Below are 21,782 nucleotides of genomic sequence, written 5' to 3'. Positions count from 1 at the left end.
GGACCCAAGCACAACAATGGGTTTGTGTGGATAATGAATGATAGGAATAGGTTATTAAGCATTTTTTTGGTGAATCCAAAGGAGGGGGAGAAAAATCTTTGTAATTCAAAGCAAATCTAGCACTGTTCTGACAAATGTATTTGCACACACAGTAAAATGCAAATATCTTTCAATAAAGTAGATATACATATCTGTGTGTATATATATATATATATAAAAATATGTATTCATTCAGGTCTGAAATGCAGAATTTACTAAAATCACAGATATGCCTAAGTCCTTGATTTAAAAACTCAGGCATTGACTAAATAAGTCAAAACATGATATTTGGAGACTGAACATATGGCACTTGCTCTGATCACTGACAATGGAAATCTCATCCCCATTTCTGCCTCCGCATCCTTTTATCCTCTATCCATCTCCAGCCCTTGAATTCTTATTCCCTGTCCATGCCACACCTCTTTGTTTCACTTTCTCTGTGTTCCACTTGCCACTGTCCCCACACTTCTGTCCCTCAGTTGTCTGTGAGAGCCTGGATCCAGGGATGGTGTTGATTTAATGCAGGAGAAACATGGGAGGAGAAAATACAGCAAATAGTTACAATGCTATTGGGTATGAATAGAATTGAGAGTGAGAAGTGATTTGCTTTTTTAGCTGCACTTGGCAATATCTCCTAAATTTTTAGTTTTCTTTTGGTGGAATGGGAGGAACTGCTTTTTTTGTCTTTTAATGCAACCCTGTCTTCTTTTTTGGGGGCTTTTGAGTTGGTTTTCCCTTTTTAAAGTTATTATTTTATTAGTGAGTAAACTGACCACTGAAAAGGATGGTTTCATCTGGATGCCTTAAATGCACACAGTCAAACCTGAGGCCAGCTGAAACTTGGCTCTTCACTTTCCCCCATCCCTCCACGTTGTAGATGTTTCAGGGGTTCACCAGAAAAGCCCAGACAGACTTAGGTAGAGGAGATATTCAGAGTTATCTTTGACTTTTATGGACCTTTTTTTATTAAAATGCTCAGCGCCGTAAATGTAGAAATAAGAAACTCGTTTATCTTGACAAAAGTGCTGCCATAAACTATTCAACACTCATAAAATAACCTTTTAAATTATTGTTTCTGCTGGTATCGATAAATTCGTACAAAGTGCTTAAAGGTCAGTCATTGCCAGAAAAATGTCTTTTCAGCTTGTTAATTAAAGGTTTATAAGAATGTGCACCCGCTTGCTCTTTGGGCAAATTGGAAAAAGAGGAAGGAGCAAAAAAAATAGGCCCACAATGATGAGAATGATAGTGTGGAATTAGTTTGTGACAAGTCTGTGATCCACCAGGCTCACCAGGGCAAGCCTGGACAGTCTGGGAGGGAAAACGGGTGGCACTGGGAAGAGGAGGAACAAAAGCTTGGAGGAACAAAAGCTTGTTTCCCTTTTTGGTGGGAGGTGTCTTGATTCCTTCTCTCCCTGCAGGCCAGGGAGTGTGAGCAGTGTTTGACCTGTCACAGCTTGAGCCGTGGGGAGTTTGTCCAGCCCGGCCAAGGACATCAGATAAGGACCTGAACTTTTTTATTTGCCAGGCTGGAACAAAGCAGTGCAAAATGTACCCAGAGCCAAACTGCCCAACCACCCTTCTGGCACCTGCAGAGCCCACAACTGGGATTCCCTGCTTTGTGCTTTACCATCCTCGTGGAGACATCCTGCTCTGTCCTTAAAAACCTTGTCCTAAAGGTTGGGTGGCTCAGGTGGAACTCTCCATGCACAGATGAGATGAGGTTAATCCATCCCATGGACAAGACAGTGGAAGTCTGGCTTGGATTTTCACCTGTGTAGCCCTGGCAACATTATTTGACCTCTAAATCCAGATTTTTTTTGATCACTATATTGGAGACAGTAATACTGACCCAGGCAAAGCATCCTGAGATAACAGATGCAATGTGTTACAGGGAAAGTACAGAGGCTTCTGTCATTGAATCCTGATGATTTAACAGCTTCAACTATTTATTGCCCAAGCTGGGAAGCAATAGCAAATAATGTAAATTGTGAAAAGTAAAATAGATGCTTAGATATCTCCCTGTCTGAACACACTGTAGTGCCATTATTAATGTGAGATTAAAGTTCTGAATTTTCCCTTGGTCATATAATTTCTATACTGAGATTGTTTCCTTGAATATTAAATAACAGATCCTTTCTATAAAACCATTTGTGAACAGGAGACTGCATCTTTGTCACTGAAAATTTCATAACCTGAGAGAGGCATAATTTGTTTCTGTTCTCTCGAGATCACTGCAGAACTCCTACTTCAGGAAAATAAATCTGTTGAATTTTTGAGAGTGCAGGTGACAGGGCTAATGGTGGTTCTTTTCTCTGATACCCACTGACAATTCATCCTGGTTTTGCCTTCAAGTGAAGCTGAGAGAACAGTGCAGTAGTTTCATGGTGTTTCTTGTTTCTTCTCTCCTTCCCATCCCATTTGGCTCAATTGTTTTGGAACTTGAGCCAGAACTGACCCAGTGGTGCCCTCAGAGGCTCCCTCCTCCCAGGGCAGAGGCATTCTGCTCTAGAAAGGGTTGACTGGTTCTTTTCCTTGCAGCTGACCTTTGAAATAGTACAAGGAAAGAGATTTGTTGCTCAGACGTGGAGTTTTTGTGCATCTTATCAATTGATAACTGTTACTTATCCCACTTCTCAGTAATTTGATTCTTATCTTTATAATCATTTCCCAGTTTCACTGTCAGCACTTTGTTATTTTAATGGAATCACAGAGTCATTAAGGTTGGAAAAGACCTCCAAGATCATCAAGTCCAACCTCTGACCCAACACACCGTGTATTATGTTGTCCAGTTAGAAAATCCTTGCCAATCCACTTGGCATAGGAGTATCAGGATGTGTGTTTGTGGGGTTGGAGGCAGCAGACACCCTTAAGGCACAACCTTCCAGCAGGAAAAACTTGTTTTAACTTTCTGTAGAGGGTGTGTGTGCAGCCCAGGAGGGGCTGTGGTGCCCCTGATTCAGGTTTCCAGGTAAACCTTGGGCTTCAAACTGTGTGGGGAAAGAAATCTCATTGGGACAGTAGGACATACAGATCATACTTGTGGTAAACTTTCTGTTCCTTTAGCATGAGTTGGAAAGGTCACTTTGGTATTCACCTTAAGAAAATTTGTCTTGCCTGTTTATAGCTGTTCAGCCCTCCTTGATGGCAAATCTTAGGCAAATGCTGATCTTTGCTGAATATGTAACATCACACCCCCAAATGTCTCTGAGAGGAGTAGCAGAGTTAAAAATATAAACTCTGCAGGACAAGTTCATCACAAATATTCTGCCTGAAAATGCTGGGTGTTCTTATCAAACGGTCTTTTACCACTTTGTGGGTGAGGTCTGAGGAGAAAAAATCAACATGGATGTGACACAGTTTCACTTTCCTTGAGCTTCTATTGAGAAATTTCATCAGCAGATTGGGGTAATATTAACATACTTTATTTACTGGCTGTGATCCAAAACTTTTGTTTCGAGCGGAGTTAAATTTAGAGCAACCGAGTTGAGTCTGTTCTTTTTTTCCTTATTAGCTGTTTTTAGCAGCCTGGTGAGTTTTTGTGAGCGGTGACTAAGTGTCTCTTGCTGTTATGATGACAATCATCTGCTTGCTTATGCTGCCAATGTTGTCCCAACAGCAATAAAGAAACACTAGATAGAAGTTATAAAGCCTTCCCTTGAGAATATTGGCCAGTTAACCAAAATATGAACTTTTGGTTTGAAGCTGTGGCTGCCCCATCCCTGGAAGTGCCCAAGGCCAGGTTGGACAGGGCTTGGAGCAACCTGGGCTAGTGGAAGGTGTCCCTGCTCATGGCAGGGGAATTTGGAACTAGATGATCTTTAAGGTCCCATCCAACCCAAACCAGCCAGTGATTCCATGAATTGTAATCAGGGATGAAGGAATGGAAGAGGTTGAAGGGGAAAAGTTACCCATGTTCTTTACACTCATGGCACAGTCTTAAATTCATAAGCTATCAGTTTATTCTATCCTATCTTAAATAAACTTTGAATAAATTTGTGAGGCAACTAAGAGAAGGGTGAGTAGTAAAAATAAACATGGCTAGCAACAGCTGCTGTTTTGGCCCAAAAGGGTGTCATTTTAGCTGAATGTGCTGTAGTAGGTTTATAGGTAATAATTCAGTGTTTGCTATTTACCAATGCCCAGCAAACTTCTCCTTGTGACCCTGGCTACCGTGACAGGCATCACCTTACCAGTGCACATGGTGGGGTTTCACTGGGGGGCATTTCAGGGGTCTTTTGAACACAAGTTGGTGCCTGGAGAGCCTTCAGCTGTGGCAGCTGGGAAGAGACAAAGAGCTGGAAGGGAACTGCTGAGTCCAAGAGATTCTGTCTGGGAAAGCTCTGCAACTATTTTAAGCCATGTTCACCTATTCTGTGCTCTGTTCTAAGCTGTGCTCACCTGTTCTAAGCTGTGTTCACCTGTTTTAAGCTGTGTTTGCCTGTTCTAAGCTGTGTTCACCTGTTTTTCTTCCAACAGACTTTGGGAACTATCACTGCAGTGCCCATTAAGGTTCCTCAGGTCAGCTCCTTGCAGAGGTTGGCAGGACAAGGACCAGCAGTGCTACCTCAGGTACAAAATACAGTTTCAGAGGGGGGTTTGTGTAATTTTTTTATGTGTTCTGCTCTGCTCCTGTCTGATGCCCAGGCCTGGGTGTGTCAGCACGCTCATTTTGCTGGGTAAAGACTCACCTTTAGTGAGATGAACAGCAGAATTGTATTTTTCTTCAATCTATTAAAAAAAAGAAATATTTTCTTCTGGGAAGAAAAGCTGTAAAAATTGTGTGGATTCATTGTACAGACAATGGGATGTGAATTTATGCTTTATAAGATGACAGAAGTGAAAATCTGCAATCCTGTAGTCAAAAAAATGTGGTGGAAATATTTAACCTTTCTATTCAAGATTTAGCCTGACATACTCTTTAATTGGCTTACTTTCCTTACCTCTGTCTATCCCAGCACAAAGTTTTGCCCCAGCTAAACCAGGTGGTGTCACACTGAGGAAAGATTCTCTGGGTAAGACTGAAAGGAGAGTTACACTCACAGGTTTTTAAAATGTTTTCAGACTGTGTCTGCTTTCCTGAACACCCATCCCTGTTTCTATAACCATATACTCTATACCCCACTCTTTCTCAAATTTTTTGGATGTCATTTTCAACAAGTGTTTAGCTGCAGTTCTGTGGTTTGCTGTTCAGATTAATGATTATTAAGTATAAATATATTTCTCCCAGTGTGACCCTTAGAGGTCTATTTCTCACATATGAACACTTTTCTGCTGTTTAAGTCGATTTTGTGTGTGTTCTTCCTTTTCTTCCTTTACTTTTTTCCTAATATTTTCTTAGTGGCAGAATCTAGCAGAAGATCTGGGAGCTAAATCTGCCTGGAGGAAGGAGTATTTCCAAGATAAAGTTCTTAAATTCCCTCTTTAAATTACATTTTGTGGAAGGCAGAGTTGTGAACATAAAGAGAGGTTATAGTTTTCTTATCAAGTTCAAGACTTTGCTTTTCAGTTGTTCTTGCAGCATAATAACTTTTTGATTTCTGCCATTTTGGGGTGGCAAAGATGAGCAGATTGCTCCTGAAAACAGATGAGGTTCAAGAGCAGCTGAAAGACCTGTAAGAGGGGCCTAAATTATCATTAAGGTTGTGGTTCAGCAATGATGGCATTGCAAATGCTGCACTCAGAGGAGTATCACTGTTCTGTACTTTTGTTAAGTAGAAAAATTTTCATTCCATGCTAGGTTTGAAGAATTGGAAAAAGGGGAGGAAGCTGATTTGCTCAGCTTCTGGAAAAGGGCACGTTCTTTCCATCTTGCTGTTTAGCTCATGGCAATATTTTGGTTTGTGTCTCACTTTGTTTTCCTCCCTTCCTGGCACAGTTTCAATTTGAGCCCTGTTTATGTAATAATGGTGCTTAATACTAATGAAACCCCACTATTTCCTTGGCTGCCCTCAGCCAGAGCTCCCCACATGTTCTGTTTGGTGATTATTTCACATGACTGGTGTGGGAAATGACCACAGAGCAACCTCATTTCTGCCAAAACTGGTGAAATAGGCAGCTGGATGTAAGACCATTTTATCAGGGGTATGTCTCATGCTCTGAGTTTTTCTGGCTTTTTCACAGGCCAACACCTCAGCAACAGCCTGTCCTGTTTACAGGCCACTTCTTCATGGTCTGTGTGTTCCTCTCCCACTCCAGGTTTACATGGAAGTTTTAAATTCCCATATTGTTTCCTAGTGGGGACCTCCCTCCACCCATCAAAGCTTTCTGCCTGGTGTCTTCAGAGAGGTCAGGTTTTCATCTACAAGTGGAAAGTTTGGCTTCTAACTAAGTAGTCAAATACCTTGAAGATATATTAAATATAGTCAGAGTGATGTGGAGCTGTCATTCCCAAGGAACAGCTGGATACAGGTGACCTGGGAGGCTGTTACAAGTGATGTGCAGCCCTGTGGTACTGTGAAAGTTCTCCTTTGTAAGAGCTGGGAGGTGAGTGCACACTCATCTCTGGCAAATTTGGAGGATCAATAGGAATTTCTGATCTGGGAGAACTGGAAACTTCAGATGGAAGCATAAAAATGCCAGGAAGCAAGGCCATGTAGTACCATGAAGGTGTTATGGTCGAGAACATCTCTTCCTTCTTCTCCCTCACAGCTTCGAGAAAACAAGCACCAAATTAAAAATCATTTTGGAAATTGAGGGGTGTGTGTTATCTTCCAGTAGGAGCTGGGAACTGTGCACAATTAAACCTGTCAAACACTGCCAGGCTGGCTGGACAGGAAGAGGGGATTCCTCCACTTCAGGGCCCCTCACCAGATCTGAAGGAGTTTTGTATTTTTGATGCTTTTATTCTCCTCAGCTCGACAGCCTCTTCTGATTGACTCCTATGCAGCTGAGCAAAACCACAGCACACAAGTAAACTGAGGCACTTAACAATACTTACATAAAATACTGCAGACAGCTCCCTCATTTTCCACATTTGTACAGATACTTGTCATTTGTTTGGTTCATTTGAATGGGTTTATGATATGACCCCCTGGGAGCTCTTCCATATGGGGAATGAAGTTTCAAAATCTGCACATTCACAAATGGCAGCAAAATCCCATCACTTAGTGCAGAACAGCTATTAAATGGTGAGCAAACAAACATTAATTACAAGTTCATTGCACAATACAAACAATATTTCTTTAGGCATTCATTATTTGCCAAAACAAGCCTCTTTGGCAGACCTTTGTTCTTTTCTCTTTTTTAAATTTATTTTTCTTGCAGAAAATGAAGTTCTTTTTGCTTCCATCAAATAAATAAAAATTTCTGCTATGAGCTGTGATGTTTGGGAAATTAATTCCAAATAATCTTTCTCTCCCTACTTTGGCCTTTGAGGTTTCCAGCTGGGTGAGAAGCTGTGAAACTGCAGACTCTTCACTGCACTCTGAAGAGGAGATCCTGGAGATCCTCTGCTCAAACAGTTTTTTTTGAGCTCTTCCTCTGCTTTATGGCACCCACCAGCTCTAAGCAGTATGTAACTGGTTTACATACAAGTTTAAGTTGCACTGTAGCCACCTGAAGGCACGTGAGGAATCTTATTTCTTGTTCTTCAGCTGGAAGGTTTTCAATGAAACGGTGAAGGCATTAAAATAAACCTCCCATTTTGTTGTCAGTAATTTGGGCCCAGTCCAATTCTCGTTCAAATTAGTGGAGAGACCTTGATGCTTTGAATAGCAGTTAAATCAGATTATAATGCTATTTCCCCGACCTATTTTTCCAGTCCTGGTTGAAGGCAGGGCTTGGGATGGCTTTGCCCGTGGCACTGGTGGTTAGAGCAGAGCAGAGCTGTGAGGCAGTGCCTGCACTGGGACTGTCACACAGTCAGTGGGGAAAAGAAACAGGGACACACAGGGCTTTAGGTGAAATGTGTGGGTTTCAGTCAGCTCTGCCCAGTTCTGCTCTCAGAGGTTTCCTATATTTTATCTTCTGCAGTGACTTTAATGTGTGTAATTGAGTAGGGTCTGGATTTGGTTGCTGGGCTGGAGAGCTGCCGTGTTGTGTTACCACGTGTTTGCTCTTCACTGGGTTCTGTGGGAGCCTCCAGATGTTCCCAAAACTTAAAGACACGTTCCCATTTTAAAATTTCATGTCACAGTTCTCATGAGCACATCTCCACTGGTAGCTGTTGCTTCCCTTCCCCTGTGAACCAAAGCCAGCCACTGCTCTCGGCTCCCTGGGTGATGGATGTTCTTCCTCCCTTCTGGAAGATTTCTTGCAAGGGAAACACCTCCTATAGACAGAACCCAACTTTTGGGATGCCACTATGTACCGTAGAAGAAATGTGGTCTATGGCAAAGCCTCCTTCTGTTTGCAAAAAAAATTGAACCCCCTTATTTTTAACCCGTTATTTTTAAGTGTAATGGGTTAAAACTGTACATAGCCATTGGAAAGTGGAAAAACAACACTAAATGCAAGTCAGCCTTTTGTGAAACTGAAAAAGAAGCCAGCAGGCATACGTGTTTGTATAAAAAGTTGCACAGAATTGTGCAATGGGGAGACAAGAGCACTTTATTGTTTGTTTGAGTAAGGAATAATTGAATCGGGTAAAGTTGTTATTCCAGTATCAGAGGGGGAAAGGACTGTAATCCCCTAAGGGGTGTTGTGCACCTTTCTGGTATATAACCCTCAGTGCTTCCAGTGTTGGAATGCTGGTGGAAGAGAAGAGAGAGAATCTAATTCAAGGTAACTTAATCAGCATGGCATATAACCAGGCTGAGGGTTTTGCAGCAGTATTTAATATTCATTGACTGTGTGCATGCGGAAAACATAAGCAAAATTGCTTTTTCAAATAGGTTTGCAGAGGCCTGGCTGAAAATGTAGCCCTTAATAAATATAGTTGTTAATCTGTTTTATTCCATGAAAGCTTTTATACTCTGCTTGTCACTGTGTTTGAAACACCTTCCAGTTAATGTTAAGCACAAAGATTAACATCTGTTGGGAGCTGTTTCTTCTCTCCTCCTTTCCCTTTCTGAGGAAGGAGCTGAGAGTGCTGGTTAGGATTCCTTTTTACCAGTTTGCTTGTTTTTAATGGTTATGCTACTATTAATTGCATGCCACTATATGTTGCTGTCAGAAGACTAGACATAGAAAACATTTGGTGTAGAAAGAGTTGAGGTTTGTGCTGTTAATTCTTAGAGAAGAAGGTTGAGACAGCTGACTCAGCCTTGCTGTAGGGACTCCCTGCACCAGGGAGTGGGGCCATAATTATTTTTGTCCTTACTTTTATTATTACTTTTGTCTTCCAAGTTTTTTGATGTTGGCTGGTAAGTGAGTTGGGGCTGCTCAAATTATTGTGACATGCCTTTAGTGTTGTCTAGAAGCAGGAAAAGCTCTGAAAGTGGTGGGCAGTGCAAAGCAGTGACATCCATGGTCTTTAAGGTGACACCAGAGTTTGAATCCAGCGAGTGCCCAGCTGTGTGGATTAGAGCTTACCTATGGAAGTACAGGAGGAAAGCAGACAAATGTTCACTCGTTTGTGCCTAAAGGCTTCATGAACACTTTATATTTAAATTGGAGGAAGTTAATCATAGATGAGTATCTGTGAGAGAAGCAAGCTGACTTGTAATGCTGAAAAGAGTGGAAATGGAAGGAAGTTATTGACTGGTGTGTATAATCACAGTCTGGCTTTTATATTTCTATTGTAATCTTAAACAATAAGGATTAAATTCTCTCCTCAGAGGCACAAAGATAACTGCATGTTCAAGGACAGAATCATTGTGCAAAAGGTAAAAAAGCAGAAATCCTTGTCAACTTCAACCTCTACTTGTTATTTTTTTGAATAATATTGATTTTAATTTGCTGGTTTAATGGTGGTTTTTCCCCTTTGCAAATGGAGAGCAGCCACTTAATGAATCATCAGCTCAATAGCAGTAATGCCAAAGCAGAAAAATATAGGCAGTATGACTGAGGAGAAAATGTACATTTCATTAGCAAAAGTCAGTCAAGCTCCTGTGAAAATACAGTTTTGTGTTCAAAACATTGATAACATTTTAATGAAGAACTCCCACCTGAATGCCTTATGCCAACATCCACAAAAAGCAGAGCTGGCAGATTCCCACTCTAAGCATCCCTCTCAGCAAAACTTCCATTTCTGTAGCATCGAGCAAAGCTGAAAGGAGAAGAAAAACTAAATGAAAACACTTTGTCTTCTTAAAAATCGCACCGGGGTTGTTTTAGCTGTTGTGTTACCTTCCCACTAAAGTTGGCTGTCCGTGACTAACCCATGGAAACACGGCAGGTACCCGGCACAGTGGGGGTGCGATTTAAATAGGTGTGAAAATCCCCCCCCCGAGTGACTCCTGAGGGGTGGGGAGTGTAAACTGAGACACTGGGGCTTGTTTGAGGGGCTCCTCGCACTTCTGGCCTTGCTGAAGTCTGTTCAGATTTGCTCTTGGTTTTGGTCGGATCAGGGTTTATTTCCCAGTCTGCTCTGACCAGGGCAGCAGGATTGGAAATGTGGGCTGGAGGAGCTGTGAGGGTTTTGTCCTGCATTTCAGACCACCCTTGTGTGGCTTCCCGGGCTGATATTCCAGGGAGATGCTACAGAGAGGTTTATGTTGTGTATGAACACAGAACTCACCAAACTGGGTCATCTTGCCCAGAGTTTCCTCATGATCCACACTGAACAATAACTTCTTCCTGTGTAACCACATCAAGGGGAAGGAAGAAAAGTGGCTGTGGATCCACAGTCACGTGTGATTTAAAATCTTCCCCCCCGTGGCAAGAAGATAAACTCTGTTTATTTTGACTGTGGCCTCAGACCAGGCTGATTACAACAGGAGTTTATCAGGGAAGGAACTAAAAACCAACCAAGCTGGAAACACTCGTGTTCGAGTGAGTTGGGCACCCTGGATTTTAGGGAGTGTCACTGCTGTAAAGTTATGCAGAACCTTTTCGTTTGCATGGTTTTTATTGATCAAAAAAGGAGAGGGAGAGAGTCGGTCCTCAGCTGGCATAAACAGACACAGCTTTACTGAAGTCAGTGTGCATCTGTTCATTCTGGTGAAGGATATAATTACCCCATATTGCACTCATTTTATCAGCCATTGCTAATGTTTTCTGTGTGATCCTCTAAAGCTTTTCAAGAATGAAAGCTCTGTCTGCTGCTCCCATCACTTTGCCTCTGTGACATATGAATTGTGCCAAACCCATTCTGAGTTTTTGTTTTTAAGCTCCGAGTACAAGGGTGAAGTGAAAATAAAGTGTGAATAATGGTCTTTTTCTCGAAGGCGACGTGATATTGCGTTGAGCTGAAAAATTTACTCTCCTACAGATCGGCCCTGCCAGTAGGAAGGGCTGATGGATGCTGAGCACGATCCAGCTGATATCTGATCCAGGGGAGGGGGGAGGGCTCTCCAGGGTTGCTGACAAAGCTATAACGAGATCCAGGGATGGAAGCCGAAGTTAGGAAAATTCAACCTTGCAGTAAAATGCCAGTCGTGAGCATAATAAAATATTATAGCAATTTACTGGTGCTCGTGATGAATTTGTCGTTAAGGTCTTTATAGTATTTTCTTTTAAAATCAGTCTTCGGTTTCTGGGGGAAATTCTACGGCCAGCCTGTGAGCTGGAGGATCAGGGTGATCCCCTTTGGTTTTGTAACTGAAGTGCACTTGTTAACTTCCCTTCTTTGCTAGGCCTGAAGGAGAACCATTTACCAGAATTGCCCTTAACAATTCTCACAGCACCCGCAGATCTGCACAGAGATAACTGTTCTAATTAAATCCCGTCCTTTAGGACTACATGGGATTGCCCACAGAGATGGGGGAAACTGTGTGCTTTCCTTCCCTTCTCCTCCTTTCCCCCCATACTTGTTTGGGTTGGATCTTGAGGGCTTATTTTGTAAGAGGTTTTCTTTTTCCCGTATTTTTCTTTGCTGTAGCAAACTGGGAGCAACTCACCTGGTGGGATGTGCCTCAGGAAATAGATTGCCCGTGATCACAGTTGCTTTTGTCACTGGTGTTAACCCTGTCAAACCCAGGCAAACCCAACACACTGACACGAATCAGGCTCTCCCACCTCCAGCACTCAGCAATTCATTCACTCTGCAGCATCTTGAGAGCTGCGATGATGTTTGGGTGAAATGGAAGCCTTTGAGCTTCATGCAGGGACATCTGGATGGAGCTTAATGATGCGGGATATACAAGAAGTCTTCTTAGTGACAGGAGCTGATTCTCTCCCGATCTGAAACTCTTTCAAATATATTAAATTAGAGGCTGTTGAACGTAAGATCACTCTGCACATCTCACAGGATTGGGCTCCCTGTTAGTTCCCTGTCTGAAAAGCAGACAGTGAATGCTCAGGTCTGAGAACATCTTGAGCAGAGTGCTCACCTGCGGGCTGGCTGAGCAGCACCGGGGCTGGCTGAATGCCTGAAATTAAATGTTTCTGTTGTTGTGGGCATCGAGGAAACTCGAGAGCAACACGGGTTTGGGAAATCATTCTGCTCAAGAAGCAGCTCTCTCTTCTGGTGCATTTTGAGCCCTGGTAGTATCACATTCTGTTTTGACAGCTGTCAGAAGTTAAATGAGAGATACTTGGGGAGAGGAGGGTTGAGCTCCACGAGAATTGTTATTTGCAGCGCTCGCCAACAGTTGCAGTTTTCACTTGGTAACACACATTCTGTCTGTTATTCTTTCTCTTTTCTTCTCCTTTGCTCAACTTTTGCACCTTTTATTTCTGGGGCTCTCATGACGGGGACTGGTGCCATCCAACCCGTGCTACTTGCAGGAGGACCCATCTTTGTGATACTGTGCATGTGCAGTGTCTGTCCTGCCCTAGTTTTATTCCAGCCCTTCTTCAGCGACTGCCAGCTTCCAAACTTCTGCTAGTGCCACTGTCCTCCTTTCATCTGCCAAATTTAAACTACAGTTCAGCCGTGAGGAAAAGGGTTTTACACTCACTCTTTCCTTCTTTTTATTTATTTTTTTTTTGTTCTCAGCCCACACCGTTTATCCTCACAGATTCCTGCAGCAGTTTGCTTGTAAAGGTGACACTCTGCCAAAGGTCCCTCACATAGCTGTATATTAAATACTCGCCCTTAGTGTTTATATTTAGTATTTATATTTTGTTTAAATATAAAATATAAGTATTTTATATTTATATTTCACATTCACAGGTGGCTTCTATGTTTGCTTTCTGTTTTGGATTCACACCTGCGGGCCATAGAAATTAACATTATTTACCCTTTAAATTATTTGAGCTTTAACTCGGGAGCACCTGAAACTTTTTTTTTCCCCCTGTAGTCAAACATTTTCATTGTCCTGTAATTGTATATAAATATGCCCTCCCAAGGCTGGCTGAACTTGGTGGGGAGTTTGCAGAGGCTGAGCTATTCCTCCTCTGCAGCACACGGGGGCAGAAGGCGCCCGGCCTATGTTCTGTGCTGCACCGCCTCGGTGAGTCCTTGTCAGATCATTTCGGCGTGCAGGGGCTTTGTAAAAGAATTTTAGTACTTGGGAAAATTAGGTTCTGTTTAATTGTCTGTGCAGGGAAGAGCTTATTTTATAGCCGAGTGACGCCTGTTCGTCCCCAGCTCGCAGGATGTGTGTCACGGGTGTGTGTAGGATTCATTGAGGTGTTACATCTGACAGTCAATATGTATATGCAGTCGTGCAGAAGAGATAATTATATAGCTGGAATATATATATATAGGCATTTAGCTTTAATTAGGCTTTTGATTAAATATAAAAGTGCAATTAGGAGTGACAGATACAGTAGATCCTGGTAGACGACATGACAGTTTTTGGCTAGAAGAACTCCTGTGCTGATTTTTTGTCAGACTTGATTTTTTCTAAAGATCTTAATGACTGTTCTATTGAATCTTTGATCTGAATTGCTCTGTATTCTGTCTCTCTCTCTCTCTCTCTGCTTATCTGTGTGTTTACAGTATTTCTCTTTGTAGCAGATGTTAGATTAATTTACAAGAAAATTGTTTTGTTTCAAGGAAGGATGATAAAATTTAGACCATAGCCAAGCAGCTAAGAATTAAATTTGGATTTTTTTTTTGTCCACGGTAATACCTTTTAACTGTATTTTACCAAGCTTCTCAGACTTCCTTTTCTGGGTAATGATGCTATTTCTGTGAACGTGTCTCTGAGCACACAGGCGTAAGCAATTTGTTAAAGGCTTACATATGAGAGACTTACATAAGATTTAACATGGGAGGGAAAGGACATTATTATGAAAATGTAAAAGCAGATATTACAAGATCTGCTTGTATCACTGATACAGACGTGAATCAACTGCTTTGAGTATCATGTCTGAGCTGATGTTTATGTTAGAAGCCTCAGTTTTGCACAATGCCTGGGCCAGAGTGGGTTTGAACCAATCCTCTGTGCACTACTTTTGAAAATAAGGCCATTAACTAACTATGGGTATGAAGTTTAAATTATAGAGTTCTCCCTTAAACAACTTGGCCAGGATATTTGTTTTGTATCTTAGCTGAATAAGTCAGATAATAATGATACAAAGTGATTGGATAAAGACAAAAGAGCAAAGAACCCTTCAGTGTACCTTGACTGCGGTCAGTTGGAGCTTCACGTAGTTTTTCATCGTTTCACAGTGGGGCTCTGAGGCTTTCCAGTGTCACCCCAGAGCTGTGAGCCCAACAGAGCAGCTCCCTGGCTTTGTTGCTGCACTTCATATTTGCTGTGGGGACAAATGGGTTCAGCTCCTCCTGGGTGAGGCAGAGGATGATGTTCTGCCCATCAGCAAATCCCCGTGCTTGCATCGAATTGCTTCCTTAGGCTGGAGATTGAAGTCAGCATCCTTGGAAGGGCTCCTGCAGACTCCAGCGTGGTGACACAGGCAGCTGTTCCCCGTGTCTGTCTGTTACAACTTGTCATTTTGCTTCACAGTATGGGAGGTGTGAGAAGTGACAGGACTAAATAAGCACAGAGGGAACCGACTGTTGTATCTGGCCGTGCTAACGAACGAGCTGGGAGTGAAGTTAACTTCATGTGAAGCAGCTTAAATTATTTATTTTCAGTCCTGGAACTGTACTTAACGTGTTGTTAAGGCAGAGCCGTGTTGACAGGGTGACATTAATTACCCCACTGGAAACACACCGCGGTAGCTGAAAACAATTGTTCTCAGCTATCACTGATGGCTCCGGGTACAGCCTCAGCCTGTGCAGGGCTGGCCAAAGTGTCCTCCTCCACCCCTGCATCCACCCACAGCTGTAAACTGGCTCTTTACTTACAGCAACAAAAGATGAGGTTTGATGGTTGTGGGTTTCTTGTGCCCCTCTTTCTATTCCTTTTTTTTGTGTGTGAGCTGAGTGACTGTGTGATTGATCTCCTCTCCACCAGACATGGCATGTCTTAAACACGTGAGGATGTTCATTCACTGATCCACCACTATAAAGGCATATGCTTTACTGTTCCTGTAAATCCCACAACTCCCTTAATGATTCAGTCCTGCTCCTTAATTCACAGCAAGAGTGTTGTGTCCGGAATAGGAAGTTATTGTGTCTGGGTTTTCCGTTCCTTGTCCAGGCTTTGGCTTCCACATCCCTGCTGAGAACTGGATGTGACTTGACTAGCATTTGTCTGGATGTGTACTAATAAAAGTGAGGAATTGACTTTTTCCCTCCCTTCTTGTTCAGCACTGTGATGAGTTAGGCACTCCAAAACGGCCCAGCTGAGAAGCACTGGAATATATCTACAAGTAAATGAGTGGCTGGCTGCTTGCAGTTGCTATGTAATGTTTTTCTAGATGCTCCTGGTCCATGGTTAATGCAGCCAGAGATCCTGCTGGGAGAATGTGAGTGAGCAGTGTTTGTTCCCTGAGCTGAGCTCAGTTGGTTAAAACTTGGTGGTAAATAACATTGAGGTCAAGGGTTCAATCCCCTGTATGGGGGGATTGAAGTTGGACTCGATGATTCCTTGTATCAGAATATCCTGTGATTCTACATCTACAAGTAAATGAATGGCTGGCTGCTTCCAGTTGCTAGGTAATGTTTTTCCAGATGCTCCTGGTCCACAGTTGTGGGAAATGACTGGATGGCAGGCCTTGAATCCGAGCAGTTGCAGCTCTGAAGTTGCAGAAGAATGTAAACAACTTTAAGGCACTGTTTGCTGCAATGCAGGACAGAACAAACGTAATGCAGCCGAGACTAAAGGTCACCCATCAAAATGTGTATAGTGTTACCAATGAAAGTATGTACAGTGTTTTATGTTTGAGACTTTTAACCAATTATGTTGTAGCACAATAGTATACAAAGAGTATAAAAGAAACACTTGAGAGCAATAAAGTAGCCGTGTGCCTTTGCCTGCTATCGAAGTGCATAACTTTTACACAGTTAATGTAATTAGAGGTTTTACTGGGAGAATGCAGGTATGCAGTGTTTGTTCATGGCAGTGTGAGGCTGTGCCTAATGACATCTACCTCTCTGTTCGCAGGTTAGGCCAAAGACCCTGATTCCAGACAGCCTCCCCATCTCCCCGTACAGAGACCAACCCTCCAAGCAACCCCCCACCTTCCAGAAGGCGACCGTGGTGAGCATCAAGAACCCCAGCCCCGCCCTCCCGACCGCCAACAACACCGTCAGCCATGTGCAGCCGCCCCACAGCCAGCCCCAGAGCGTCCCCGAGCCCCTGTCCTCCCCTCTGAGCGGCGCAGGGGTGGCCTACGCCATCATCTCCACCTCCCCCAGCAATGCAGCCCCCATCAGCACCAGCGCCGCCGTCTCCGTGGTCAACGACAGCATCAAGGTGCAGCCGCTCCTCATCAGCGCCGACAGCAAGGTGAGGTGGGGGCTTGTGCTGGTTTAAAGGTGAACCGGCAGGGGAAGTGAACTCAGCTCAGAGAAGAGATTATAAGTCAGAATAACAATTTAATAAAATAGTACAATAAGTGCGATTATACAGACAAACAGTTGGTTTTAACCCACAAAACCCAAATGTCTAACTCAGCACCCTGGGGCAGGAACAGAGTGGGGTTCGTTGGGCCCCCGAGTCCAAAGTAAAAGGAGAGGGGAAAAACCCGTTGATGAGAGTGCTGGTGCAGTCTGGTCGAGAGTGGTGGTCTGCAGTCTTCCTCTGGATCCCATGAGTGGTTAAAAAAGTCCCAAGACTCCAAGATTTTATATCCTCAGGTTCAGACAGGAATGCCCAGTACCTCCCTCAGGGCGGGGAGTTCCACAATGGATGTGAGGACAGGAACATCTTCCTATCTCACAGTTCCACCCTGGGTGTGAGGACAGGAGCACCCTCCTATATCACAGGCCTCTGAACACCCAGTTTACAGCCTGAGGGGTAAGGGCTGCTCTGGGCAGAGGGTGTAAATGGTCTATTGATAACAGTTTCTAGGCAATGGCCTGGAAGGCTATAGAATACACAGTTTTGGGTTACACCCATACAGTGATGAACTAGTCCCAGCTGTTCTAACTAGGATAGGGCTTCACCTCCCCCTGGGCAGCAAGGACAGCAACCCCCTGGCAGGGGCAAGCAGGATGTTCCCCTGGGAGGGCACAGCCCCGGGCAGAGTGGTGGCACAGTGGCTCTTCTTGAAGAAAATAATCAGAAAACAAAGGGAAAACTCTTCAGGGGACACAGAGATGCTGGCAGACATTTGTCTGTGTACAAGCCTATTTTTTAGTGGGAACAAAACTCATCATTCTGCAGCCTGGCATTAATGGGACCATATGATCTCCCATTTCCTTAAACCAATCCTCACTAATAATATCCCTGAATTCTGGGCAGGCTCAGATTTCCTATGGACTCCCTCTTCAATTATACAGTGATAGGAGTTATATCAGCTGACCCCAGGGGAGCATATAAAATAATCAGGCATTCCCTTCTGCACTTCCAGGGGAACACCAAATGAAACGAGAGCTCAGGGTTTCAAAACTGATCAGCACAGGAATCAGTAGAAGAAAATTCAAGTTATGAATTATTTGCCTCCTCTTTGTAACTGCTTTTCAGCTTTGAAATGCAAGAACTTCACCACTCTTACATCAGAATCAGATTCAACAAAGGCTGCCAATGTGCCCAGCAGACATTCACTGTAATTTACTGCTGGGATTCCCCTACTTTTGGTCTTGTTGGCAGCACAGGTTCTCATAGAGTGCTAAAAAATAATACAGGATGTAGGAAGGCTTTTGAGGTAAACAAGAGCAGACATCTTTTCCCCACCTCTTTGCCATAATTTATTTTTCTCTTACTTAAAAGGGCTACTGGTTAAGAAAACCATCCCTTTTTACCCTCTAGGAACTTTTAGAGTGACCAAGCTGTGATAAAGTATCTAATAATTAAATAACATGGATGGAAAGTTAGCAATGAAATAGATGGAAAAGGCCCAGCATTCACAGCTAATATTTTTAATATTTATCAAGAAGGTGAGCTTAGGAAGGTCTTCCACAGTCCTTCATGAAGATTTAATTATGGATATGAACTCACATGTGGGCAGAAATTATAATGCACCAAAAAAACATTAATTTTTAGAAACTTTAGAATGGATTTAGGAGCCAAACCTAGCTATTCAGTTTTTTTTATACTTTTGGCTTTTGACTTGCATTTCTTTTCTGCAGGGGTATGAGGCAACCCTTCGAAGAAGAATCCAAGGTTTCAGGCAGAAATATCCAGTTTCATATAGTGAATTCTCTTATTTGTACATTGTCTTCCAGGTTATCATTATTCAGCCTCAAGTCCAAACCCAGACAGAAAGTAAAGTGGAGACAAAGAAACCTCCTGAAGAGTCAGCTCAGGGACCCCCTGCTACCAAAAAGAAAAAGGAGGAAAATCCAGAGGTGATTTTTTTCTTTTTCATTTTTAATAAACGAACTCCAGTATGGTTAAGTTACGTCACAAAATGTAACATAACTTGTAGGTCTCATAATAATCTTGGCACCTTGCAAGGCTGTAGCTGGAGCTCTTGTGAAAGGTGTATACAAGCTTAAGATATTTTCTTCTGTTATCAAATATTGGGTTTACTGGCCACATAGGAGGTGGAATTAACATTTCTTTTATCTTTTTTGTAACGAATTTTGCAATTTTTAGCTTGTATTTAACAACAATTTCTTGCATTTGCTGTGTCTTCCCACGTGTACACAGATTCTGGTCTGAAGTACATTAAAAACCTTCATATTGAGTAAGAGAGCAGAAAGAAGGTTATAAGATGAAAGAGATTTAATATACTGTATTTTTAATATTATTAATATACCTTTTTTTTTAATTTCAGCTAAAAATATAAACCACAAGTTCTTGTAGAAATGGTGTCTCTCTTTAGCAGACATTTTGGTTTTCATCTGGGTGTATTCACATTAGATTGGGTGTACTTTTGGGGCAGTTTGAGGAGTTACACAAGCTGAATCTACTGCTGTTGTAGAAATGCTCAGCTCATGTGAAATCTTAACCTCACCAGTCTAATAAATGTGTAGCACAAAAAGCATCCTTGGAGCTGTAGGCTTAAGAGGATTATTACAATATAAATTTATAATGTTACTTGAGGCATGTGGGTGGTCATTTGTTTTACCATTTTAAGAAGTTCATATAAGTTAAACGGTGTTAAGGATAAATATTTTAGCCCAGAATATCACAGCTTTATGCAGAAGCTCTGCAGAACTACACTTAGGAGACCTCCCAAGTTTAAAATCTACCTCTCCTGTGAATCTTCACTGCCACTAAATGATGGGACTGTGGAATCCTGCTTTGTTTAGGCAGGTATTTCCAAAAGCTTATTAATTTGGTAGCACCTTAAGGGCAGAAAGGTCAGTAGATCCTGCTTAAAAGCAGAATGTTAGGAAAAAACATCCATTTTTCCATGGAAAGAATATTGGACAAAAGTGTTCCAGAGAGATACAGGAGGAGATGATGGGACTGGGCCCACTTTTTGGTGTGGCATCCATAAATTTAATGAGCTCTTTTAATTGCTAATTAGACTATCTCAACAACCTTTTTCTGCCCATGAATATTGTTCCTACCCTGTATATCCTGGAGGTCTCAGCAAGCTCTTTTTTTCTGGGTAGGGTGCTGATGCCCTTAAATATGACAGTTCTTTACTTTTCATAGATTTATTTCATGGCCATAAATAGGTAGGTCTAGAGTTAATTTCTTTTGTTCTTTGAAAGTAAACTTTAGTTGATTATCATGTATTTATGCAATTAGTGCAATTAGAACTAACAGCATAATTAGTGTAAATACATGTAATGACATAAATAGAACATGTAATTACAAAATGAAATGCTTTTGTGAAAATCTTTGTTTTGCTCCATGAAAAGATGTGCTGTGTGTTTCTGAAAGCACTCGTGGCTTTTAAGCAGATGATTAAATTTAAAGCAAAGAGTAGCAAAGATGCCATGATATTTCTAAAAAGAAAACAGGCACTCGAGGCACTTCTCTTCAAGCTTTTATTTATCTTCAAAGCACAAAACTGAGGCAGGAACTCCAAGAGGACTCTGCAGAGATGTTAATCGGGACAGAATGGGATTTAACAAATTAAACTGAAAATTTAAAGCAAACCAACCAGAAACATCCAGACTTACCAGCAGCCAGGAATCCCATCTGCAGGTACTGAGTGGACCTGAATGAACAGAAAAGAGGGAGGATGATTCACTGTCTTTTGTTCCTGGCTTGGTCATCCTGGACAACGTTTGCATTCCAGAAGTTTTTTGTCTAAGAGGAAAATTACTGCCATAAATGCTGGTTCTTTCTTCTGCCAGTGTTTCTAATCCCACCCGAGAAGTACAAGAGAGATACGTGGCAATTGTGAACTAAATGCTGATGTTAGACCTGGATTAAAAACCTGGAGAAACTGAAGTCTTGGTTTTGCAGCTTCCTGAAGAGAGGAGAAACAACAGGCCCTGTCATACCTGAAAGGAAAGCATTGCGATGGAATTCGGATTTTGAGTTGAATCCAACAAGCTACAGGAGTGTGAAATAGCCAAACCCATAAAAACAAAGATGCTGTTGGTATAATATGCCTGTTAAAATGAGTACAGCTTCTCCTGGGATTTTTTAAAAAGGAACCAACTTTCAAATCCCTATAAATGTTAACCCTTCCTGTGTTCAACCATGACATAATTACCAAGTCCATTTGTGATGGCTCTTTATATGTAAAGCTGCCATTGCATTTAACTAGGTATATATTCAAATAATTTCAGCACGAAGAGAGGACACTGTTTAGCAAACACTCCAGTGCTCAAATAATTTCAGTTGGGGCACCAGAAAACGTGTGTTTCCCCTGCAACTTGATCTTGGGGTAACACAGGCAATTCCATGGTCCCTTGGGAACACACAGTTGCACATTAACCATTCCCACTTTGTGGTTCTACACCTAAATGTTGTGATTTCTCCTGCTCCCAGCTCTGAGATTTATCCTGCCACGCTTACTTTTTGATGGGGGTGAGGTGAAGCTTGTAATTCCCCTCAGTTGACTAATTTCCTTCTCAGATCTGCACAGTGGATCTGGGATCAAATATTCATCTTTCCCTTCAGGTGTGGGGCCCCCACTGTGCCTGGCTGGTGTTTTAGGAGGGAACATTATTGAAATCAAGGTTTGACATGCAAATGAACACATGCACTTGTCATTACAAGGCAGAAATACAGCATGAATATATATTTCATGCCAGTGATGAAATTCTACAGCACCGTTTTTTTAATCTACAGGGAGAATTACACGCCAGGAGGTTGTGGGAAGAAAATATTCCTGACTTGTGAGGGTGTTAGTTCACCTGTTTGACAGGGATATTTTCACAGATA

At 42.2% G+C, this 21,782-nt stretch overlaps 1 protein-coding gene across 2 annotated transcripts in view; it reads left to right on the top strand.

The window, feature by feature from the left end:
• The window catches only part of PHF21B (PHD finger protein 21B), a 140,031-nt gene that overhangs the window by 99,728 nt on the left and 18,521 nt on the right, over nucleotides 1–21,782 (top strand). For both annotated transcript variants that reach the window (XM_027702536.1, XM_027702535.1), the window contains 3 exons: nucleotides 4,519–4,611; nucleotides 16,485–16,829; nucleotides 18,710–18,832. In XM_027702536.1, coding sequence (XP_027558337.1) covers nucleotides 4,519–4,611; nucleotides 16,485–16,829; nucleotides 18,710–18,832 — 561 coding nt within the window. The remainder of the gene's footprint in view (nucleotides 1–4,518; nucleotides 4,612–16,484; nucleotides 16,830–18,709; nucleotides 18,833–21,782) is intronic.

The sequence above is a fragment of the Neopelma chrysocephalum genome, unplaced genomic scaffold, assembly GCF_003984885.1.
Source record: "Neopelma chrysocephalum unplaced genomic scaffold, ASM398488v2 Primary Assembly neopelma1_188, whole genome shotgun sequence".
NCBI lineage: Eukaryota > Metazoa > Chordata > Aves > Passeriformes > Pipridae > Neopelma > Neopelma chrysocephalum.
Note: the sequence above shows the minus strand (reverse complement) of the source record. Positions and strands in the feature narration are given on the sequence as shown.